Below are 26300 nucleotides of genomic sequence, written 5' to 3' on the forward strand. Positions count from 1 at the left end.
TCTGTAGACATAGGGATTGGATTAAAATAAAAGAAACCATATGTTCTGGTCTCTTTATCTACATTGTACTGTCTCCAGGTTTGGTGCCTGAACACCCAGTAGCTTAGATAACCCCAAACTGTAGTGGGACTTTGATTGGGCATGGGAAAATTATGTTTGTTTCACAAGGATGGAGGAGAAGGGAGGCCAAAGCTTTGGTGGATGGGACAGGTTGGAGGCAGACCTCATGCAGGCGACACTGAAGAGACAGATGAGACTTCTGTTTTGGAGGTGCTGGAAAGTTCAGAGCTATCATCAGTCTTCTTTCCAAAGAGCTGTAAGATGCAGTTTCGAAACTAGAACGACAGAAAGCATTATTCAGCAAAGCAGAAAGGGCTAGTGCACCATGCTAAAGGTGAAGCTTGGAACATGGTACTGTCACTTAGTGGATGTACACCTTCCCTTCTCCCATTGAGAATACTGAGTGGGATGAGGAAGGCTCAGCTCATTCTTTATACATATGAATGCAGGAGTTCTGCATTATCTAATTTAGTGGTTGATGGTGAGTCTCGTTGAATTGTGACCAGTCCTAAAAAATATCAAATCCTAATTACTGGAACCTGTGACTGTGCCTTTTTTGGAACTGGCACATATATGTTAATATAAGGTCATATTGGATAAGCATTGTCACTAGTCCAGTGACCAGTGTTCTTGTTAGAAGAGGAAGATTTAGACAACACTACACATACAGAGAAATAGCTATGTGAAGAATAATATTGGGGGTAGCATGTCTGTGAGTCGTAGGACAAAGAAAACTAGGAGAGAGACACAAGACTGCTACTGTCTTAGCACCCCCAGAAGGAACAATAATAATGCTGACTCCTAGACCCCAGATTTCTCTCCTCTGGAATTGTGAGAAACTTAATTCCTATTTTCTTGTTTTGCTTGCTTGTTTGTTTGTTGCACCGGTAGAAATTTAGCTTAGGACTTTGTGTGTACTAGGCAAGTACTTTGCCACTGAGCTATAGGTCTGTTGTTTTAAGCCACAAAGCTTGTGGGATTTATTGTGGTAGCTTTAGGATACTTAGGCAGTGACCAAACCAATGCCCATCTAAGGAGCCCAAACTACAAACAAAGCTTTGAGAGCCCAAACTAAAAATGTCACTTAATTTCAGTTCTATTTGTGACTATCTCCATTCCCTCTAACATTAAAGCTTTTCAAATGAAAACACGTGTTGACATTGACAACATTAGAGATGGGCTAAATAACAACATAGACTTGGCTGAAAAGCTGGCAAGTAAGGCAAGAAATTCATTCAGCATCTACTTACTGAGTTCTCACTTCATGCCTGACTCTATTCTGAACAAGAATGGAATCCACTGTTCCAATATTCTTGGAATATAGCAGAATGAGTGAAAGCAAAACTTGCACACCTGCCCACCTTTGTTTCCTGTCTTTAACAAGCAACTCTTTCTAGGACTGCTTTCAGTTTCCGGCAGAGAGTATCTGGGATGGAGCACTTGCCTGGCATGCACCAGGCCCTGTGTTCCATCCTAAGCAGTAGAGGAAGGAAGACGGTAGAGGAAAGAGGAGTCAATTGGAAGGACTCACAGTCTGATGAAATGAGAGACCCCAGTGAACACTTCTGATTACTAATAACTCACATAGTAAATGTCCCTTAATGAAGTGCATGTGATGAATTCAAGGAAGAGGAAAGCAAATGGCACTCAAGAGGTGATGAACTTCTTCAGGTTTACCTGTAACCTAGTAGGAGGATCTAAGAGTCATGAGCAACTTGTGTTAAAGTCCAATATAGCAGCTAAGGATGGTTGCCATCAGACAAGACTTTGGGCAAAGCCATGGCACACTTTCTCTGAACTAATTAATGATCTAATAAAAGCATAAAAGCTCTTGACCTCTTAGCTAGTGTAGCCAAGAAAATCTAAACTTTTAAGGAGGCAAATATCCCAAAGTCAAGGTTTGAAAATGGAAAAATTTAGAGTTGAGTCTGTAAACAGAAGAGGAGCAGGACTAGCTAGGGTCATTGTGTGCTCACTGAGTGCTTAGTACATCTGAATTACAGCAGCCCCTTTAGAAGATTTCTGCCCATCATTGTGGGGTCATCAGGAGGGAAGAACTTGCAGTGTCCTGCACCTGAGTAGCAGACTCAGGTGGAGACAGTGCAAAGATTCCAGAGCTCATGGTTGAGAGGAGGAATGGAGAGTGCGGGTTACATGCAGAGTCTTTCCACACTCATTTTCTTGGAGGAGCATCATCAACCCCAACCCCTAGGTTCTCCACAAGGCTTTCTCATTGATGGCTTGATTCCAGGTAAGAACCTTCACTGAGTTATGGGCCATTTTGATTTTGATCTCTTGCTTACCTGCCGGTTCATAAAGACATAGATAATGGGGTTGTAGATAGTGGCACTTTTTGCAAAGTAGGATGGTATGGAGGCCACAAGAGGGTGGAAGGCATAGCCAGGGTGGGCAGTAGCAAAGCATGCAAAGAAAGTATAGGGCCCCCAGCAGAGGCAGTATGCAAAGACCATCACCACCACCATGCGCGTCACCTCCTTCTCGGCCTTCTGGGTGGACTCAGACTCCTTCTGTTGCTTTGCCACCTAGAAAAGATAGGAGCAGTGAATGGGGGAGTCAGTTAGGGCTCTAGATCTAGAGGGACTATTGCTATTGCTCAGGTACAGAGTCAGGATATTAACAAGAAGAGGTAAACCTAGGGCTCTACAGGGAGTAGGAAGTGGTCCACCCAGTATCCCAACCCTGCCTCCCACCCTCAGTCAGAGAATGACCTGACTTGGGAGCCAGAGTGGTCCTGGAGCTTTGTAGGAGCTCCTGTAGGCCTTGAGGTGACAAGTGGCTGGCTTGGCCAAGATCAACCCTCAGACTAGACTTTTGAATCTGTTCTCTGTAGTTTCACAGAAGCTTGTGAAGGAGAACTAAGGAGACTGAGCTTAGCCTTTATATAATCCTTTCCAAGAAGATCTAATCTTGTGCTCAGATTTGAATCTGGAGTCCTGAGACTAGCCCTAGAAGTCAAGTTTCTTTAACTAAACATGGCCTGGCAGAGTGCCCAGTGGCAATACAAGAGCCAAAGTCACACTTCTCCCAGGCTTTCTAGAGGATAGGGGCCAGATATTATCTGCCATGGAATGCTTGCTGATGGCAGATAGCTGGAAAAGGAACAATGAGTGCTAGAATCCAGGGAGAGCTGCAACAGCAGTGATGGGTTTTGCTAGCCAAGAGCTAATTCTATGAAAACTTGAAAGAAACTCAACGGGAGCTAGCTAAATTTATTCTGATACGGGACCACCAACCCAGGGACCAAATTGTAGCCTTCATCACAAGACACTAAGGTGAGTAGAGCTTCCTGGTGGAGCTCGTGATTTTTTCCAAAAACAGCTTATAAATACCTGTTCATGCAGAGGTGAATATAAAGCAGCTTCATATAGGAAAAACACCACTTGGAGGGACTTTCTGCTTGCTACACGGGCTCCCAGCAATGAATAAATGGAACATGAAGTAAATAGTAGGGGAGTTGTTTGGCAAAGGGACAATTTATGCTGGAGATGGAGACCAACAGAGGAGCACAGAGCTTTCAGATACAGTACCCAGCTCATGCATCCCCTTACTATCATTTTTTGCAGGGGAATCCCTAGTGGTAGACTGGCCTGGGTAGGGATGTTGGTGGGACAGGACTGCAGACAAAACTGGCTCCCCAAGATGGAGCACCAGACACAGGACAGTGGAGAGCAGTGATTTGAATGAGAATGACCCCCATAGACTCATATTTGAATGTTTGCCCCTAGTTGGCAGAACTGTTTTGGAAGGATTTAGGAGGTTTGGTCTTATTGGAGGGGTGAGTGTAGTTGTCTATTATTCGTATTTTGATACATCTGCCTGAAGACCAGAGGCAAAGCTAAAGCCACTAGAGGTCTGGCAATGGTGATACATGCCTTTAATCCCAGGATTTAGGGCATAGAGTCATATGGATCTCTGTGAGTTCAAGGCTACCCTGGGCTACACAAGATCAATGCAGAAATAAATCCAGGTGATGGCAGCCTACACCTTTGATTTCAGTACTAGGGAGTCATATGCTCTTAATCCCAGCACTAGAGGGAATATAAAATGAGAGAGAGAGAGGCTGTCTGTCTAGTTTGTGGTTGCCCAGTCTTGGTAAAGGTAAGGCTTCTTTAGTGGCTTGACTGCTTTGCTTTTCTGGTTTTCAGGTTGAAACCCAATTTCTGTCTCTTTTTTTAAATCATGCTACAGGTAAGCTCTGAGGTTCAAAAGACCATGCCAGAGTCAGTCTCTCTCTCTTTGCCTCCAATTTACAGATTAGAATGTAAGCTCTCAGCTATGCCTTCTTGCCTGCTGTCATGCTCCCCACCACGATGGTCATGGACTCGCTCTGAAACTATAAGAATCCCCTAACTAAATGTTTTCTTTTATAAGAGTTGTCTTGGTCATGATGTCTCTTCACAACAATAGAACAGTGACTAAGACACAAGGGGAATTATAAAACAGTTTAAGCCAGGTGTGGTGGTATACACTCAGGAGGCAGAGGCAAGTGAATCTCTGTGAGTTTGAATCTAGCCTGGTCTACATAGCATGTTTCAGGCCAGTCAGGACTCCAGAGTGAGGCCTTTTCTCAAAAGAAAAGTAGTTTAAGAGACCCAGGTGAGGCTGGGCAGTGGTGGCACACGCCTTTAATCCAAGTACTTGGGAGGCAGAGGCAGGCGGATTCCTGTGAGTTCTAGGCCAGCCTGGCTACAAAGCTAGTTTCAGGACAGGTTCCAAAGCTACATGAAGAAACCCTGTCTCAAAATGATTTGTGATCATGGCAGTGTGGAGGCAGGAGAATTACCAGGTGTGCCTCTGAGCTTGCCTGGACATCTTACTAGTACGGGATGAGGACAGGAGGGTGAAGGGCTTACTGCTCGGATGGCCAGCCACACTTGGAGGTAGCAGAGCACGATGATGCTGAGTGGGAAGATGCAGCACGTGACCATGAGGACCATCATATAAGACTGAACACCAGGGTACGAGGTGCCGCTGAACACATCTGGGCCACAGGATGTCTTCAGGCCATAAGGCCAGTACCTAAAGAGAAGGGCCAGCAGCCCATCCTAATTCAAGTTGGGGCAACCTAGAACCTGCCCAACCAGCCAGGGCATACCCCTGATTAGAGTCAGAGGGTTTTTAAATGGGGAAGAAATTAACCACTGAGAAGTGAACAAGTCAATGACATTTCATATCTGCACAGTGTTGTATTTTCAGAACATTTTCATCACCTTAAAACTCTTGAGTAGGATTTTTAAATCATTGTCCATTATATGCTGCATTTCATCTTTCTTCTCTTTGTGGCAAATTATGCATAATATAAAATTTGCTGTTATGACACCGAAGACTTTCCCAATATTGTACAATTAGCATTACTACCTGGTTCCAGACTATGTAGCATTTAAAATGTTAGGGCTTTTCATGACAGTGAGACACATTTGCTCCTGGCAGCACCAATTACTTCAAGAGGAAGATGGGCATTGAAAAAACTCCTTATGGCGTTTGCTAGCCATTTGGGTAAGAAACTGATCTTGCCTGAACTTCTTGATGAACTAGACATGCAGGACCCACAGAGAAATGACTGCTAAACTTGTCTAAAGGTCAGATGGTCCTTTAGGGTTCCTGCTTCATGAAAGAGTCTGCCAGACATTCTGCAGGACACAGAAGAAAGTGACTAACAAATTGCCAATATAGGCGAAACTGTCTTTCAAATGTCTTGCTCCATGAAAATGTCTGCTGGATACTATGGGCCTGTAGGCTGAAGATGGATGCCCCAACAATACAGAAGAACTTTGGGTGACTGTCCAGGTAGAGAGATGTCTCTGTCATTTCTCGAATTTTGGAAGTTGCTTACAATGTACTTCCTGTTTACTTAGGTAATATTATATCCTTCTGGAGTCTTTGATGGAGTTGAAGAACAAATGGTTATAGTTATAGTTTTCCTTAATTATGATAAAAGATAAAATAGATATAAATATTGTAACTGTAATTCTTGTTTAATACCTGTTTGGTTATATGTAATTTTACTATGTTAAAGTTAAAACCTGCCTTTTTATTTAAACAGAAAAGGCGAAATGGTGTGGGAAGTCCTTCTGTATATGTGTTGCTTTTATTGGTTAATGAATAAAGAAACTGCCTTGGTCTGTTGATAGGGCAGAGTAGAACTAGGTGAGATAAACTATACTGAATGCTGGGAGAAGGAAGGCGGAGTCAGAAGAAGCTACCACCAGAGATAGACATGCTGAAACTTTGCTGGTAGGTCACAGTCATGTGGTAATACACAGATTAATGGAGCTAGGTTAGTTTAGGATATAAGAGTTAGCCAAAAATATGCTTAAGCTATTGGCTAAACAGTATTGCAAATAATATCATTTCTGTGTGGTTATTTCAAGTCTGGGTAGCCGGTAACAAGCAAGTAGCTTCCTTACAACAATTTTCAAGAGAAAGTGAGGAGGCTTCACTTTTACTTTTTAGAAACACCTATGAATATCTGAATTTTTTCCGAGGCCATTATGCCAGGGCTGTAATGAAGGAACATTCTCACTGGGTAACCATGGAGATGAAATTAGATGATCCAGTCTGGGCCTCCATCAGGGTTAGCACTAGGACATTCTTAGTTTCTGGCAGCCATTGTGGTTCTGGAGAAAGACAAACTTTTTACAAGGCTTATTTCACAGAATGATGGAAGCTTCCCAAAGAAAGAACATTCCTTGTTCAAATGCCACAAGAGCATACACTCAAGATTGTTGTGTACAATAGTGAAATCAATTGATCATGTCTCATTCCTCCCAACCAAACATCTGTGCCATTGTCTTCAAAGTATTTACCCGAAAGAATGAGCCTGGCCAGGATATGATGACCTGGTGTACCTCCCAAGTGACCTCTGAAGGTGGTAAGCTAAAATATATGAGAGGCATGGCACAGAACTTGTAAGAGGGCGCTGAAATCTAAATGTGCCCTGTATTCACTTACACTATAGCTCTAGGTTGGGCATTTTTAATTTTCCTAGTTTTCTTGTGAGATTCTTATACTTGAGATAAACATGTACATAGTCTAGGAAGTGGGCCATAGGGCCCTTTTTGATAGCAAATATATCTACAATTCATGTGCATGCTGCACTGGGAACCTGGGAGAGTTTCCTCTCTCCTTAGAAGCAAGGTGCCATACAGGCCCAGAAACCAGCAGTGGCTTGATCTTCCTGGAGATCACAGTCTGACTCTCCCCACTTGGTCCTACAGGGCCTACTTTCCTCACATCATTACACCCTTACCTGCTCCAACCAAAGATTGGTGGGGCTGTCCACAAAGCAGACCAGACCCATGAAAAGACAATTCCCACAGTAGCCAGCTTCGCGTCAAATCTCACATTGCCAAAGGGCTTGCAGACCACCAGCCACCTCTCCCAGGAGATGATGGCCAGGGACCAGAGGCCTGTGATGCCTATGGTGGAGAAGAGAAAGACCAGGGCTTCAAGTCAAACAAACGATTGTTCACACTACTTCCTCCTACTAGCCAACAGCTCTCAAGAGTCTCTGATAGCTACCACACCAAATCCTTTGAAATGTTTTCAGGTCCAGAGTGAAGTGGACCTCTTGGTGAATTGACTTTTCTCAGCCCATTTTATGACATGTGTGTCTCACCTTCTTTTCTCATCTTTTTCAGACTCTTGTGCTTTGCTTCCATGCTAAACCCAGTGGCATACCTTCTTTCCCTATGTCTTCCTACTCTCTTTCTCATCGTCCTTCTGCTCAGGAACAGGATGTCCTAGCTCTCAGTTTAGTCCGAATCATAGACTCTTGAGGCTCATAACTTAGAACTCTCATAGCTTTCTTTCCTTAACCTCACCTGCCTCACCTTAACCTCAGCCCCCAAAAGAAGGCAAAAAGGCTATGGCCTTGTACTTATGTGTCCACTGGGGCCCTTCAAGAGCTTTTTGTCCTCTTGGCCCCTGGTAATTTCTTCCTCTGATGCCCTTGGTAGAGTTCCTGGAAGCCCAAATCCATACTGCCATGACCACACTGAGGTGTCATTGCTTCAAAGAAACAAAACATGTCATCTGTACCCTTCCTGCTTGTTTTCTGTTCTTTTAAATGTTTGAGGACAGTCTCTCCAGTTGTTTGTAAGGTGACCCAGGTTTCCACTCTTTCTTATGCCCAAAGGGTGTGCATGCAGGCTTCAGAGACCTATGAACCAGGATGGGGAAAAGTATTGTTCATTCACCTCACTTCTAAAGGACACTATATTACCTTCTATTATGAACTAGGCAGTGTTAGAATACTCCTGACTCAGTCCACTAGAGAAAGGACAGATGTTCTCACATCACTCTATTGAGGTGGCAGACATTATAAAATGTCATTCCTGTTCATTGTCACTTAACTGGATTTTTATTGGTAGTCAGATATCAGATCCTTATTTGAAATACGAGTACAGAACACTGTTGCTAGTGGTTTTAGTGCATTATTTTAAAAGATATATTTATTTTAATTTTGTGTATATTGGTGAACAAAGAACACTCTATGAGTAGAACAAAGGTAAGCCTAGTAGAAGCAGAGCCAGACATGAGGATGTCACTTGGGAAAGGCCATGCAACCACTAAGGTGCACATCTCTAATTGAAATCACTGGAACCTGAGAGATAGACTTTCTTTACTTGATCTTTCCTGATGACTCTACCATATAGATTTGAGGTATTGCCACTACTCTCTCTGGTCTGAACTTAATCTGCCCAATGGGTGAGGGGCAAGGAGAAACAATGGTGATGAACTAAGAGCAAGGGTCAGCTACTGGTAGATGCCTGCTGGGTACACAGCTACGCAAGTGGGGTTCCTACCAGGTCTATTTGTGGGCTTCCCACCCCCAGTTCGGATCTCTCAAGGTCTCTGCTTATATACATGGCATTTAAACCCTCCATTCTCATATATGATCAGCAGAGCCTGTCTTCCAAACTAGATAATCACTCTTGGACTCTCCTTACCCATTTAGAGATAAAGTAAGAGAGGGGTAATGGAGACACTGTGTTGTTACCAATTAGTTACCGGGATCTTTCCAGCACAGAGCCTAGCGCTCTGGTGCTTCTTAATCATTACTTTTTAGAGTGTGTATGTGTGTGTAGCCATGGAGTGTATGTGGAGGTTAGAGGACAATTTTTAGGAGTTTCTCTCTTTCTACCATGTGGGTCCTAGGAATCAAACACAGCTTGTCAGGCTTGGCAGCAAGCATCTTTCCCCATTGAATCATCTCATCAGTCTTTAGCTACCTAACCTAATCAAATCATAGCCAACAAACAGGTCTTAGTGATGGTTGTAAAGAAAGGTGTCAGAATCCAGTCAATATTTCAAAAGCTCTGGCATCTTTCCCTGGGAACAGATCACCCATTATTATTAATCAGGATGAAAACACACATATCTCTGATTTGGGTAGGAGTTCATGCAAGGTGCCCAGAGCCTGCTCTTCGTATGATTCTGGAATTCTCTGATTCTATCTCTTCCCACATGAGCCCCACAGTCTAAAACTGGGTACATATAGTTAGAGCCTGTGTCATTGTTGGACTCAAGCAAACAGTTGAAAATGTTTGCTCAGGTGGAAGAAGCCTTCAGAATTTTGTGAGCCTGTCCTCCAACCCCTGTGCTGCCTGCGATCCAGCTTTTACCATGAGTATATACTGTGCTTCATACATGTGTGAATCTTGGGGTTTGTAGTATGGTTTTTTTTAGGCACACCAGGTTGTGTCTCCTTCAGCTTACCACACAAGGAGACAACGTAGCCTTCCAACACGCACAGAGGGTGGCCCAGCACAAAGTAGCCATAGATTTGGTTCACAACACTAATACTGCTGGCAATGGTGGTCTCTGCTAGGTCAGCAACTGCCAAGTTCACCAGAATCCAGTTCAGAGGATGGCGCAGCTTCTTAAACCTCATGGTGGCTACCAGCACAAGTCCATTAGTGAAGACAGACGCAACGACCACAAGGATCATCCAGGTGCTGGTGAGGTGGTACACCCACCTGGGAGCAATGTGATAATTGGGGCCTTCAAAGGGACCTGGAGGCAAGAGGTACAGAATAAAGGAAGCACTGTACAAAACTTTACACAGCCACATCAGCATCTTGATCCCACTTTTCCTTGCTCTATGTGAGCCCTGCACTTGAGGCTATTAGGGTGAGCCCTAATTCAGAAGGACTGGTGTCCTTATAAAAGAGGGGCATTTGCCACTGCTGCTTTTTGCCAGAATAATTAGACAGGGTCACAAGCCCCAATCTCTGCTACTGTATAATAAGGTTTCACAGCACTAGGAAAGTACACACAGAGGCCTATGCTTGCTAGAATTCTGCAAAATTCAGAATTTTGTGAGCCTGTCCTCCAACAACAAAAACAACAACAACATCAAAGAAACAAGGAGAGGAAACTGAGATTGCTATGTAAAATAAAGAGTGTTTTTAAAAAACAAAAATAATCTTTGATTTTCTCAAAGAACCAGCTCTTTGTTTCATTGATTCTTTGAATTGTTTTCTGTGTTTCTATTTTGTTGATTTAAGCCCTCAGTTTGATTATTTCCAGCCTTCTACTCCTCCTGGGTGAATCTGCTTCTTTTTTTTTTCTAGAGCTTTCAGCTGTGCTGTTAAGTCTCTAATGTGAGCTTTCTCCATTTTCTTTATGTGGGCACTTAGTGCTATGAACTTTCCTCTTAGTACTGCTTTCAAAGTGTCCCATAGGTTTGGATATGTTGTGCCTTCATTTTTGTTAAATTTAAGGAAGTCTTTAATTTCTTTCTTTATTTCTTCCTTGACCCAGGGGTGGTTCAGTAGTTGACTGTAGTAGTACTGAGAGTAGTATTGTTGTTAAATTCTAACTTTAATCCATGGTGATCTTATAAGACACAGGGGGGTTACTCCAATTTTTTTGTATATGTGGAGGTGTATGTCTGTCATTAAAAAAAATGAAACCCTGTTGTTGGAGGCCATTTGTTCGTTCCCCAGCCACCCAAACTCCTGAAGTAACCACACAGAAAAACTGTATTAATTAAATCACTGCTTGGCCCATTATCTCTAGCTTCTTATTGGCTAATTCTTACATCTTAATTTAACCTGTCTCCATTAATCTGTGCATCACCACAAGGTCGTGGCCTACCAGCAAAGTTTCAGTGCATCAGTCTCTGGTGACTCCATGCCTTCTCTCTGACTCTGCTTTCTCCCAGCATTCGGTTTAGTGTTCCCTGCCTAGCTCTATTTTGCCCTTCTCTGCTATAGGCTCAAAGCAGTTTCTTTACTAACCAATGGCATTCACAGCATACAGAGGGGAATCCTACATCAGAACCCCTGGTTATCAAAACCCAAACAAGTGAGCCTAAATGCACACATTCAGTCAGTAGCATAACTCCAGAGAGAGGGATTGAAGGCACAGTGTCTCAACTACACAACCTAATGACATATATCCCCAGTGTGAAAGGACAGGTACAAATGTTACGTCTTTAGTAATCCTATTTACATTTTTTTAAAAAAATTTATTTATGTGTGTAGATGTTTTGCCTGCATGTATGTCTATTCACCATGCTAATGTAATGTCCACAGAAGCCAGAAGAAAATCCCTTAGAACTGAATCTTACAGATGGTTGTGAGCCATTTTGTGGATGCTGGGAATTAAACCTGGTACCTCTAGAAGAGTAAACAGTTAATACATCTATCCAGTCCCCTAAAAATTTATTATCACTTTTTTATGTGCATGGGTGTTTTGCCTGGATGTATGTCTATGTTCTACATAAGAGGCCAGAAGCAGATCTCCTGGAATTGGTGTTACAGATTTTGTGCTTGTTTGTTTTTGTTTTTTGAGAAAGGGTTTCTCTGGGTAACAGGTCTGGCTGTCCTGGAACTTACTTTGTAGACCAGGCTGGCTTCAAGTTCACAGAGATCCTTCTGCTTTCCAAGTGCTGGGACTAAAGTTATCCACAACTACCACTCAGTCAAGTACAGATGATTTTTAAGCTGCCATATGGATGCTAGGTAGGTCCCCTGGAGGAGAAATAAGTGCTTCTAAAGTTTGAGGTGTCACTCCAGCCCTTAGTCATCTTTTCTTGGTGTGTGTGTGGGGGGGGTGAGTACAAGTATCATATAGGTCAGGTTGGCCTCTGACTTGCTTATTTAGCTGAAAGTGGTTTTGAACACATGATTGTCCTACCTCTCCCACCCAATTTCTGGGATTCCAGATAGGTATCACCATAACCAATAGATATTATTGTTTATAGTAGTGTTGGTATCACTCTTTTGAGATGAGTCTGTATGTGTTCTGACATAAAGAAAATGAGTAAAATTATATGACCTTAAGTTCTAATTCCTGGATAACAAGATTCTTATTGGGAGGAAAAGGAGAGAGATGTAAAACCTATGGTCTTTATTGGTGAACCAAATCACTATTGGAGAATGGAGAAATAAAAGAAAAGAGAACTGGGCATGGTGGTGCATTCTCACAATCTCACACTCAAGAGGCAGGAGATTTGGTCATGAGTTTGAGGCCAATCTTGTCTACATAGTAAATTCTAGGCCAGCCAGGCCTACATAGGGAGACCTTGCCTAGAAGCTGAGGGGGAAGAATCCAGCATACATCCTACTTTTCACACAAGCTCGAGTACTGGTCCTGTAGTGGCATGGGCACTACAGGCGTAGTACCATATAGATCCTGGTAGAGGGCAGGACCGTTTCGGTTTTTTACACTCTTTGTCTAGAGAGAAGCCTTTCTATTCAAGTTGACAGTGTTCTGCTTGAGCTGATGTCCCAATAAAGTTTTGCTATTGAAGCTCTTAATCCAGGGCTTGCTCTCACTTCTATTATTTCTGCCAAAGGATTTTGCCTCTGCTACCAGTTAGACATTCAGATCAACTGTTTGCAAACAACTTTTTTTTCTGGTTATAGTAGCGCATGCCTATAATCCCGGGACTCTTGAAGCTGGGTCAGGGGATTGTGAATTCAAGGCCACTGGGGGATATAAAGTTCCAGGATGGCTTCAGAAGCATAAGAATACTCTGGCTCAAAATCAAAACAAACACACACAGTATGGGTCTGTGGAGATGACTCAGTGTGTAAAGGCACTTGCCTCAAACCTGGCAAATTTGAGTTTGGTCCCAGGGACACACATAGTGGAAGAAGAGAGCTCACTCTCACAAGTTCTAACTTCTATGTGTATGTTGTGGTATATGCCTGCTCAGATAAATAACTAAATTTATGTGTAAAACAAAACCTAAGCATAAACTTTTTTTGAGTCAAGGTCTTGAGAGCTATATATCATTGGCTGTTTTGGAACTTGCTATGAGATAAGACTGACCTCAAACTCACAGAGATCCACGTGTCTCTGCCTCCCAAGAGCTAGGACTAAAGGTGTGCACCATTACTACTAGCTGATTTACGTCTTTGACACAGGGTTTCATGCATGGCAGACTGGCCTCAAACTCCATACGCATCAGAGGATGACTGAACTTTTGATCCTTCAGCTTCTACATCTGAGGCATTGGAATTACAAGCATCTGCCACCACGACCAGTTGAAAGTAAGACATTTCTAACAACAACGAAGATAATGCATAATATCCAGGAAACATTGCCAAACTTTTGGTATTAGGATGGCATCATAGTTATGTTTTGTAGAGTCCTTTCATCTTAGAGATACATCCAAATTGCACACAAAAGAAAGGATATGACGCATTAGGTTTGTGTCTAAGAATCAGGAGGAGCCCGTAAGACAAGTCAGTAGGTAAAGGTGCTTGTTGCCAAGCTGGACAAACTGAGAATGATCCTGAGCCCCACATGGTGGAAAGAGAGAACTGACTGCCCCAAGTTATCCTCAGACCTCTACACATATGTCCCCAGGTTGTTCTCTGATCTCCACATGCAACACACACTCTTCTCTCTCTCTCTCTCTTTCCCCCTCTCAATAAATACATAAACAAGCAAATGAATAAATAAAATGCAAAACTAAAATAAAAAGAATCAGGAAGAAAGAGAGTGGAAGGATCACAGATGAAATAAGATAAAAACTATGGAAACTAAATAACAAGGACCTGACTTCATGATACTCTCCCTATTATTTTGAATATGCTTGAAGCTTTGCACAAAACAAAGCCCCTGGCATTAGAGAACAGGGGTGTTGTGCCTCAGTGAAACCTGGAACCACACCAACCCTGTGGAGGTGAGGTACAGAAACCTAACTAGTCTGACCTGAAGTCCCTGTTCCTACAGTGGTGGCCCTGGCAACCCCAGAGCAGGGTGTTGCCAACTCAGGGCTCTAGGGAAGCTTTAAGGAGAGACCTGGTGCTGGTGGATGGGGCTGCCTTCAGTCGTTTGATAGTCCCCGGCTTTTTGCATACATAGCTTCTAAAGCTACCCCAGTGAGTCCTCAGTTCCTAGGACTGCTCAAGATAGAAAGATCATTTGTTAGCTCTCCTCCTCAGAAGTGAACAGCTTTGGTGGTGTGCCTAGGGCCCTAGGTTGGATAATATAACTCTCACAATGTCTTCTAACATAGTCATTTGTCTTCTGCTACAGCCTTTCCAGTGTCCCGCACACTCAGATGCCTGCCAAACTTTCCCATTTCTTTGAATGGATCTATGTTCCCCAGACCACCTTTTAAACATCTTTGAGGCTTTAGAGGATACAAAGACAGACTCTGTTATTTCCCAAGGAAAAAGATCTTATGAACCCTTCCAAGGACACAGATTTCCAGAGGCTAGGGGAAGTGCGTGTGGTTTTAGGATGAGCGTTCTTTTATCTGTCCATGATGACATCATCATTAAAGCTAAGGGAGATAGGGTTATGTAGAAGAGAGAAATTAGGGGTGACTGGTAGCTTTTAGCACAGCCACCCTGGTCTGGTGACTGAACCTCCAGGACACCTGTTGCTCACCTCTGGTGCTGTTGCTGTTCGTATAGGTGAAGATGCTTGCATGAGTGCTATCCTCATAGTGGTCTGGTGTCTGTCCTCCTGTAAGCCTTTGGGTCATGGCTGTAGAAAACACTGTTCTTGGAACCTGCCAGAGTTGGCACATTGCCTGTGGGGTTACAGAACTTTATATCAGCCTGCAGGATCAGTCCAGGCCTCCTTACCTTAAGGACTCCCAAACCCGTCACCATCTGATCTCTTAATTGGGCCTAGGACTTAGATTACCCCCTCCTACCCTCACTTCCCTGTTCCTGACTTCAACCCACAGGGGTGGCTCAGGGCCATTTGCCCACTATGGAATCTGGATAATGCACACCACTACCCATTCCACCCCTAGCTTGCAGTAGAGTTTGTGGGAGTCTGTATGTCCCCCATCTCTTTCTCCTACTGTAGGTCAGGCAGGCCCAAGGATGGGGTTTGTAGACTAGAGTGTTGAGCAGGAAAGCAGCTCCAAAAAGCCCCTGGAAACCTTTCAGACAGAGGCCTGGAAAAAGACTGTGTTGCAGGATAGAGGTTTTGTGTTGTTGTTTTTTTTTGTTATTGTTGTTGTTTTTGTTTGTTTGTTTGTTTTTTCTGGGATCTGTGCACAGTGTGTGTTAGCAGGACTGTTCCTGTCTGTGCATCTCTCTTTCGGCTTCAGTCCTTTTCCTCCACCTCTACCAGCTGCAGGTCTTACCATCACCAGGGGCCCATGTAGGTCTTACCAGAAGCTTGGCACAGCATTTGAAAGTGCCTACATCACGCCTGTCCTTTGACTACACCTGGCTACTGCCTGCTTCTTGACAGTGTCTAGACAGGACACCTCATAGCAATGTAACTGCTACTGGCTCCACAATTAGCAAGAGCCCCTAATTCCTTGAACATGGCCAGTTACAAGCAAAGCCTTCCAATTTCCTGCTGTGCCCTCCTCAGGAAACACATTTATTCTTAAGGGTTCTACCAGTTCCTCTCTTCTTGGTCCTGAAATCCAGCTGCCTTGAGGAACCTTCTTAAGGTTGGCTTTTGGGGCTCAGTAAAGTCACATGGGCTAGTGGACTTAATGTCTCATCCTCCATGATATCATTCTTCAGTACTCCTGGCTCCCAGCTTAAGGCTGGAGCCAGGTAGAATCTCTGTAATTAACACCCTCCACCCCCAAGAATGGCTCTTGGAATTAATTGATGCACCCTGTGTCAGTACCAAGCTAGGGGCTCTGTGTGGAATTTAATTCCAGCCACAGCCTTGCCCAGCTGCAGTCTGAAAACCATATGTCTGCACAAAACTCACACACATATGTGCATAGCAGCACTCTCCAGATGAGACTCAAAAGTCTATGAACAAATGAGCAAATCGGTCACACAAAGGAATATCATCCCTCCATCTCAAGGAATGAAGTGGTTTTTATGCTACAAAGCAAATGAATCTTGAAATAGTATGCTTAATAAAAGAATGCAAACCTCAAAAGCCACATAGATTCTAGGATGGCAAATAAAAACAGAACACAAATCTATTGAGACAGAATATGGCTAAGTTATTGCCAGGTCGCGGGAGGAGGGGAAATGGGAGCCATTTTTTTTAAAACATTAAATCTTTATTTCTAAATTCTTTGGGAAGGGGTCAAAATTGATGCTATCTTTTCAATTGAAGGGCGCTTGTGATACAGGATTTTGGAAAACACCACTTAAGAGGTACATGGAAATTTACCCTAACTACTGCTCTGTATCTTTTGATTTTTGTTAGTCATGATAAATCTTTATTAAGAATTTAAGGTCTGGAGAGATGATGGTTCAGTGTTTGGAAGCAGTGGCTACTCTTCCAGAGGACCTGGGCTCAATTCCCAGCACCCACATGGCAGCTCATAACTAACTGCCTGGAAATCCAGTTTCAGGGGACCTGACATCTTTAAATAGACAACATGCAGGCAAAACATGAATGTGCATGAAATAAAAATAAATTTAAAAAATTAAAACTATTTTAGTAGTTTGTATTGATTTACATATTAGAGGAATTAGGTATAAAAGTTCCACACCGCTCAAAGACAACCTCCTTTGCCCACCCCTCTCCTTTCCCAATATACAGAATATTTTTAAAGATTTATATTTTGCTCCAATATACTGTTTTTATTAATTATTTGGGAATTTCGCACAATGTGCCCCATCACACTCGATTCCCATTCCTCCCAGGTCCACCCTCCCACCCTTGTGTTTCTCCACAAAAATACCTCAGCAAGTCCAATTTGTGTTGCCCATATCCTCACTGGAGCATGGTCAAACTCCCACTGGCCAGTCCCTTATAGAAAACTGAGTCTCCCCACCCCTCCCAACCCCTGCTGGAAGCCATCCCAGTTTTTAAGAGCTCTCTTCAATGGCTTCCTGTTGGGACTGTTTCTTTTTTGTCTTTTAGGAGGGGGTAGGTTGTCACAGAAACCTTCAATGTCTCTCATTCTCAGTTATGAGTCTGCAGTTATGGAAACCACTGTAAAAGAAACTTCCTTGCCAATAGCAGCCAGTGGCAGCACAGATCACAGAAATCAACATGGCCTTAGCAGCAACATGGGACCATGGACATCAAACAGTCTCCAGCGGTAACTTGGATTACAGACATCCACATGGTTTCAGGTGGAAGCACAGATCACAGGTCATGGACTCAGAACTGGTTATAGCTCTACTTCCAGGGCATCTAATACCCTCTTCTGGTCTCTGTGGGCTCTGTATGCATGTGGTATACAGACATTTGCAAGCAAAACACTCATATATGTAAAAATAAATATTTTTAAAATGTTAAATTAAATTTATTTGTTTGTTTGTTTGTTTATGTGTAGGGAGAGCATATACCATGGCATGTATGTGGAAGATAAGAGGAAAACTTGTGATGTTGTTGTTTTTTACTCTTTTGGCCTTTTTGGGAGCCCGCCACCCAGCTCCCAAATAAATACACACAGAGTCTTATTCTTTCTTATGAATGTCTAGCCTTAGCTTGGCTTGTTCCTAGCCTTCTTTTCTTAACTTAAATTATTCTGTCTACTGTTTGCCTCCTTTTCTTGCTCCTTCTTTCCTTCCAGATTTCCCCTCCTATTTATTCTCTCTGCCTGCCAGCCCCGCCTATCCTTGCTCCTGCCTCACTATTGGCCATTCAACTCTTTATTAGACCATCAGGTGTTTCAGACAGGCAAAGGATCACAGCTTCACAGAGTTAAACAAATGCAATATAAAAGAATGCAGCATATCTTTGCATCATTAAACGAATATTCCACAGCATAAACAAATGTAACATACCTTAAAAGAATATTCTACAACATGTGGGAGTCAGTTCTCTTCTATCATGTGGGTCTCAGGGATAGTTAGACTTGGAGGCCTGAGATCCATGTGGATGTACACAGTCTGTGCCACTGCCTGCCGTCTTGGTGAGTCCTCAGGATTTGTTGCCTCGGGGTGCCATGTTGATGTGAGTGGCATGTGTAAACCACCTGAGGCCATGTTAAGGCATGTGGTCAGTGCAGCTGCTGAGAATTATGATGTGGGTCAGTGATCTTGATAAGGTCAAGGGCCTTGTTAATGTCTGTGGCCTGAGTTACCACTGAAGCCCATGTGCATGCCTGTGGTTGGAGCTGCCATTTGAAGCCTGTGGTTGTGGGAGAGCTAGTCCCACCCTACCTGGGCAGAGATCCCCTCAGCTAATGGTTTCTGGTGGGGAAGTAAGGCTCATCCTCCCTTGGGGGACTGGCCACTAGATACTTGACCATGCTCCAGTGAATATATGGACAGCACAAAATGTATTTGGTTATTTTTGTTTGTTTTGTTTTGGGGGGAAGGTCACAGGGGAGAGGGAAGACATGGGAAGACTAGAAGGTGAGCGCAATCAGGGTGCATGGTATGAGATTCCCAAATAATCAATAAATTTTTTAAAAGAGAGGAAATTCTGATACATGCAGTAACATTAATGGCTGTGAGGACATGAAGCCCTATGAAATGAACTAGGCAAAAAAGACAAACATGTGAATTCTAGGAGGTCCCTAGAGTAGCCAGATTTATAGCAGTAGGCTGGTGATTGGTAGGAACCAGATGACAGGGCAGTTGAGAGGTGGTGCTTCATGGGTGCAGTCTTTTAGTTGTCCAAGGGGAACAGGTTCTTGAGTTGAAGATACCAACTATTGCCCAGCAAAAGAATCATGCTTACTCCCATTGGACTTTTCATTTGAAAATGGCTAGAATGGTAGACTTTTTTATGTGTTTTATCACTATTTTGGAGATGTCGAAGGCAAAGGTCAAATAGTTCTTTGTATTATAGCTTGTCTTCTAGATGGAGCTGAGAGCTGAATGAAGGTGAAAGACATCCAACAGAAGCCCTAATAATTCCAATCTTGTGGAGTCACTTAGGAATGATTAAAAAATATGGGCTGGAGAGATGGCTCAGAGGTTAAGAGCACTGGCTGCTCTTCCAGAGGTACTGAGTTCAATTCCCAGCAACCACATGGTGGCTCACAACCATCTGTAATGAGATCTGGCGCCCTCCTCTGGCGTGTGGACATACATGGAGGCAGAATGTTGTATACATAATAAATAAATCTTTTTTTTTTTACTTATTTATTTTTATTCTTTTTTAATTAAAATTTCCACCTGCTCCCCATTTCCCTCCCCTCCTCCCAAATATTGCCCTCCCCCCACTTCCCTCCCCCTATCCCCACTCCTCTTCTCCTCCCCCCACTCCATTCCCCCTCCCTCTCGATACTGAAGAGCAGTCCAAATTCCCTGCCCTGCGGGAAGACCAAGGTCCTTCTATCTACATCCAGAAAGGTGAGCGTCCAAACAGGCTAAGCTCCCACAAAGCCAGTTCATGTATTAGGATCGAAACCTAGTGCCATTGTCCTTGGCTTCTCATCAGTCTTCATTGACCACCATGCTCAGAGAGTCCGGAATCAACCCATGCTTATTCAGTCCCAGACCAGCTGGCCTTGGTGGGCTCCCAATAAATCAGTTCCACTGTCACAGTGGGTGGGTGCATCCCTCGTGGTCCTGATTTTTTGCTCATGTTCTCCCTCCTTCTGCTCCTCATTTGGACCTTAAGAGCTCAGACCGTTGCTCCAAATTGAGACTCTGTCTCTACCTCGATCCATCGCCAGATGAAGGTTCTAAGGTGATATGCAAGATATTCATCAGTATAGGATAGGGTCATTTCTTTAAAATGCTAATGAACCCAATAAAAAAATGGGGCACTGATCTGAACAGAGAATTCTCAACAGAAGAAATTCAAATGGCCAAAAGACACCTAAGGTCATGCTCAACCTCCTTAGCGATAAGGGAAATGCAAATTAAATAAATAAATCTTTTAAAAAAATAACAATGACAATGACCATCTAACTCTCCAACTTGGAGAACAGGCTAGATGTCATCACACTGCTCTCTCATCTTTCAATTGATTGTTAGGGCCCAGCAATATCCCCTTGAAGGTCAGCTTTCCAGACCCCCGTGAACTTGTGGTCCCTGATCTGTGGCTTCTTTTCTGAATCACACCAGGCAGTTATGTGGCTGCTCTGAGTTTTCATAAGCTTTGGTTGAATTTCTTCCAGGATCCCTCAAATTGACTCTCCATTCTGGCAATGAACATCTAGGGCTGTCACATTGTTGGGAAGTGATTGGTCAAGGGGTTCTTTATTCTCTAGCTAAATCAACTGCTGGCTGTTATCTATAGAGTCTCTGACCTGCTGGATGGAATTAAAAACTGAATGAAAGTGGCAGGAAACCCTCAGAACTCCCAGTAAACTCTCCTTGTGAAGGTGAAGTGCTATATAAGTTTAGAGGAGTTTGGTGTTTGGGAGAGCTTCCAATCTCACTTGAGATCCAGAGCTAGCCCTCTGCTTGCCCTGCCTGACCTTGTGCAATATTACGCTGATGACATCTTACTGTAGTGCCCCCAAATCCTGCCTAAGGAGTATAGAGGTGGGAGGGGAAAGAGGAGGTGGAGTAAGGTAGTGAGTTCTAAGTCTTGCACTGTGGGGTGCTAATTGATGATTAAGGCTAACAGAAGATCAAGTCTTGACTTAGCTTAAAGCTGATTACTGCCTTAGAAAGTCCCGAAACATGTGCAAGAGCATGTGAGCTCCCCAGCTCTAGTGAGATCTCCGGGGCTCCAGCAAGAGGGTGGGTGGGTGGAAGAAGAGGGGCCTTGGAAAGGGAGATGAATGGCAAAGGTGGAGAAAAAATGGGAATGTAGAGGAACAGGGCCATGGGTGGGGGGAAGAGAAAGAACTTGGGTTTCAGCAGCTTTGCTTTGTACCACTCACCCCAGCATTATCTGCCATACTTATGCCAGCTGGTATCCTGGAAGTCTAGAAGATTAGATGTCACACTTGTCTCTAATCTGACTATTTCTAAATGATTGTACAAAAGAGAGCTTATTAGGAGTTCTGGGGACTGCCTGTCACCTTCATTCAGCTCTCAGCTCCATCTAGTAGGCCAGGGACTTTACCAGTTAACAGTCAGTGGCAGATTTTGCTAGAAAACAAGGAACCATTTGGTAATTTCCTTTGACATGTTCCAAATATGCTGTGTTCATTGTTTTTCCTTTTGTAGTTCAAGTTTTTGAAAAATTCTTCTTTCATACATTACATCTCACCACAGTTTCCTCTCCCTCCACTCTGCCCAGTGTCCCCCATCCCCCTCTGTCCCAGATCTACTCCTCTGCTTTCCTTCAGAAAAGAGCAGGCCTCCCAGTGATATCAACTGAACACTGTTAAGTATTTTCTTAAGACGCCAAACCTCTCTGCCAACACAAATAATCCCAATCAAACCAAATCAGACCGAATAAAAGAGGCCCGTGTTTAATGGAGTGTGTCCAGGTGGCCCTGGGAAAACATGGAGAAGGGAAGAGAAAGAGAAGGAAGGCCACGGGAAATCCGGAGACCACGTGATCGTTCTCTGGGGGGGCAGTTTAAATAGCTTGTGGGAGTGGTCTTGACCTTCCCTGGGGAGGGGTTACTGTTTGGCAGGCTTTCTTGACCCTTCCTGGGGAGGGGTCACTGTTTGGTGGGCTTTCTCGGAGGTGGAGTTTGGACTAAGGCAACACCCAGGGAAGCTGGGGTGAAGCCCCTAGCTAAACAATCTGGACTTTTTCTATAAACGGGTGTTAGGGAGCTGAGGTGATGCTTTTGACTACACAAACATAGCATACCAAGTTACAATAAGAGTAGGCACAAACCCTCATATTAAGGCTGGACGGGACAACCCAGTAAGAGGAAAAGGGCCCTAAGAGCAGGAAAAAGAGGCCGTGTAGCTTTTTCTGGTGTTGTTTTAAAGTATAGAGTTCAGCATATTCACATCACCAAGGCACCATCAAACCCAGCAGCCATCTCCAGAACATTTTTTTTTACCTTGCAAAACTGAAACTCAGAACACATTAAGGCACTAGCTCCCTGCTCCTCTTCCCTTCAACCCTGGCTTTATGTGAGTTTGGCTACTCTGGTAACCTCCTAGAAGTGAAATTACCAATATTTGTCCTTTGCTACGGTTTCTTTCACTGAGAATCATGCTTGCAAGGATCATCCATTGCCCTTGACTTTTGGTTTGGAATAGACTCAAATCTATTGAATTTTTTAACAAGGCAAAGTATGACTATATTTTGATTTCTTTTCCTAGCTTTAAAAAATAGTGTGGTATGGTGTGGTGGTGATGGTGGTGATGGTGGTGGTGGTGGTGGTGGTGGTGGTGGTGGTGGTGGTGGTGTGTGAATATGTCTGTGTTGAGCATGAGGTCTATATTGGGTGTCTTCCTCAGTTTTTATTCACCTTATTTTTTAACATAATTTTTTAAATTGATTTTTTGAGAATTCACGTCATGCACCCCAATCTCACTCATTTACCAATCCTTCCATGCTTGTCCTCTCTACCCTTTTATCCACCTCCAAAGAAAAGGAAAGAAACAAAAAGCCACTTGCTTCTGCATCTTGCCCACCTCTTTATCACTTATTTGTTTATTTTAGTAGTTTGTTCATCATAGTGGCATTGGGAGTAGTGTGTCACACAGTAGACCCTTTTGCCCAAACAGCTTTACTTGCAAATGTTCATTGCAATGTGTTGTTGGTCTGGTCGAAGGCCTCTGGCTTCTGCTACATCATCAATACTGGACCCTCACCGAAATGCCTCTCAGATATCCTGCTGTTGGACTAAGTCATAGAAATCCTTTGGGTATGATTCTACAGGACTGGTCCCTTTATGTGCTTCAGCAGGTCATAGATGGAGTAGTTGTTGGGATGGGCCAACTCAAAACTCTGCATGTGGGCCTGGGTGGTAGCTGTATTGCTCATCCTGGGCCTCCATCAGAACCTATTCCCCTCAGGAGAGAGGCAGGGCCATTGGGGCCAGCTCTACCACTCACACCACCATCTATTTGGCCACGATGCAGCATTCAAGGGACAGGGTCAGCTTCTCAGCACGTGGCCCCAGCAAGGGGTGGGGGCAGCTCTTCCAGGGCCAGTGATGGGCGGGTCTTACTTAGTAAGGCCCTCAGACATCATCAAGGTTTTAGGCAGCAGTATGGACTTCCGGCATCTGTATTGGCACATGAAGTGCTCCACTTGTCTTTCCTATTTCTCTGTGTATTTGCTCATTATTGTGCCTTCCAACTGTGGTGGGGAGGCCTCTGGCCCACCTTTATTTTTCTCTCATGGAATCTGGAGTTCATTGATTCAGCTAGATTGGCTGACCAGAGATCCCAGGAACCCTCTCACCTTCACCTCCCAGGAACAAGGATTACAGGCATGTACCACTACATGTGTTTCTGGGATTGAACTCATTCTTGCACGGCAAGAACTTTACTGGTGAGCTATCTTCTCAGCCCCTTGCTTGTGACTTTTTTGAAAAAGTTATTTTACCCTAAGTACTCCAGACACCTGTAAAACACACTATAAGTAAAGTATTAAAAGAGAGATAAATAGAGAGACACAGAGAGAGTGACACCCACAGAGCATCATGTGTGGCCTGCACCTCTAGCATTTGGAGGATAAAAGCAGGAGGATCAGGAGTTCAAAGGTATACTCAACAACATATCCAGTTCAAGGCAAGCCTGGGCTCCTTCTAAAAACAAACAGGTGAAGACTGGATCATTTCATCATTTTTGTGAGTTTTCTGCATGGTTCATCTCAGAACTTGAAGATAGTTGGATTTCTTACCACTCTGGCAGCTGTTTTCCCACAACCTGCCAATGCTTCCTCCTCTGTATCATCCAAAATTCTCATCTTGAATACATGGTTTTACCCTGTCTGATACAAGCCTTGTAAGATGTTGGTTTTTTTTTTTCTGACTGTTGCCACATCCACATCTGTGACCTTGAGCAAAGTAGTCATTACTTCTAGAATGCCATGCCTGAATCATGATGTCAAGGATAATATTTACCACAGAAGAGGGGATATCACATTCTTGAAGGAAGTGCCAATAAACAGGATGGAGAACGGGGTAAGGAAAGCAGGATGTAGATGATATGGTGTGCAGTGAGAAGGAATGAACTCCTCCAAACAACAAATACAAACAATAACAAGCAAGGAAAAAAATACAGACCTAAGAAATTCTCTCTTTTTTTTTTTTTTTTTTTTTTTTTTTGGTTTTTCGAGACAGGGTTTCTCTGTAGCTTTGGTGCCTGTCCTGGAACTAGCTCTTGTAGACCAGGCTGGCCTCGAACTCACAGAGATCCGCCTGCCTCTGCCTCCCGAGTGCTGGGATTAAAGGCGTGCGCCACCACCGCCCGGCTCTAAGAAATTCTCTAAGGCCTGAGTAACTCATAAGCAGGAGAATTCAAGGTCACAAGTGGTCCAATTTTAGCTTATGTGAGAAGTGTTGTAGAATATTATTTTAAGATGTGCTACATTCATTTATGATGCAAAGATGTGTTGCATTCTTTTGTGTTGCATTTGTTTAGCTGTTTGCCTGTCTAAAACACCTGATTGGTCTACTAAAGAGCTGAACGGCAAATAGCTAGGAAGGAGAGGAATTAAGTGGGGCTGCCAGACAGCAAGAATAAATAGGAGGAGAAATCTAGCCTTGAGAGAAGAGGGAGGAGTGAGAAAATGTGGAGAGGAGGAAAGCAGGGGCCAGCAACACAGCCACACACAGCCAGCCATGGAGTAAAAAGGGAAGAAAGCCATATAGAATAAAGAAAGGTAAAAAGCCTAGAGGCAAAATATGATTAAAGAGAAACAGAATGATTTAAGTTGGAAAAGCTGGCTAGAAATAAGCCAAGCTGAGATTGGGCATTCAAAAGTAAGAATAAGTCTCCATATATTGATTTATGAGCTGGGTGGCGGGAGGAGAAAAATAAAAACTACAGAGGATGGTGTGAATATAGAGAATCCAGGGGAGAAATATGTAGGGCAAGAAGAAGCCATTGTCTCAAATCTGTGTGATTAAAAATATAATTCACTAGGTATGTAAAATAAAAGGATTGTTTCTAAAAATAATTAAATAACAAAAACTAATTTTCATTTTCTGTGTGTATTTGCCTGCATGTATTATGGGGACTGAATGTGTACCTAGTGCCCATGGAGGCCAGAAGAAACCATCAAATCCCTTAAAACTAGAGTTATAGATGTGAGCCACCTTGTGAATGCTGGGAACTGGAACTGGGTCCTCTGAAAGAGCAGCAAGTGCTCTGAACCACTGAGTCTCTCCAGGCACCCTGTGCACATTTTTCAAGGAGACTAATTATAAGCAACTTTATTCCAGACAATTTGGCTGATAAAATAGACAAATTCTTAGAAAAATACATCTTACCAGAATTAGAAGAGATCTTATCTATTAAAAATATCTAACACATAATTTCAACTCCCCCTCTCCCCTACACACAAAAATCTCTGTTCCTTTTTTTTTATTTTTAATTTTTATTTATTTATTAAAGATTTCTGCCTCCTCCCCACCACTGCCTCCCATTTCCCTCCCCTCCCCCAATCAAGTCCCCCTCCCTCGTCAGCATGAAGAGGAATGAAGGTTCCCTGCCCGGTGGGAAGTCCAAGGACCATCCACCTCCATCCAGGTCTAGTAAGGTGAGCATCCAAACTGCCTAGGTTCCCACAAAGCCAGTACGTGCAATAGGATCAAAAACCCATTGCCATTGTTCTTGAGTTCTCAGTAGTCCTCATTGTCCGCTATGTTCTGCGAGTCCGGTTTTATCCCATGCTTTTTCAGACCCAGGCCAGCTTGCCTTGGTGAGTTCCCGATAGAACATCCCCATTGTCTCTGTGTGTGGGTGCACCCCTCGCGGTCCTGAGTTCCTTGCTCGTGCTCTCTCTCCTTCTGCTCCTGATTTGGACCTTGGGATTTCAGTCTGGTGCTCCATTGTGGGTCTCTGTCTCTGTCTCCTTTC

The 26300-nt window shown here is 43.5% G+C and overlaps 1 protein-coding gene across 1 annotated transcript; it reads right to left on the minus strand.

The window, feature by feature from the left end:
• Nucleotides 1-224: 224 nt before the first annotated feature.
• On the minus strand, nucleotides 225-15037 carry LOC130868212 (medium-wave-sensitive opsin 1). The gene is made up of 6 exons (XM_057760464.1): nucleotides 14941-15037; nucleotides 9802-10098; nucleotides 7331-7499; nucleotides 4935-5100; nucleotides 2364-2603; nucleotides 225-335 (listed from the first exon to the last, which is right to left on the minus strand). The coding sequence occupies exons 1-6, from the start codon at nucleotides 15035-15037 to the stop codon at nucleotides 225-227; spliced, it is 1080 nt and encodes a 359-aa protein (XP_057616447.1).
• Between the last annotated feature and the right edge of the window lie 11263 nt (nucleotides 15038-26300).

Source organism: Chionomys nivalis, chromosome X, assembly GCF_950005125.1.
Source record: "Chionomys nivalis chromosome X, mChiNiv1.1, whole genome shotgun sequence".
NCBI classification, from domain to species: domain Eukaryota; kingdom Metazoa; phylum Chordata; class Mammalia; order Rodentia; family Cricetidae; genus Chionomys; species Chionomys nivalis.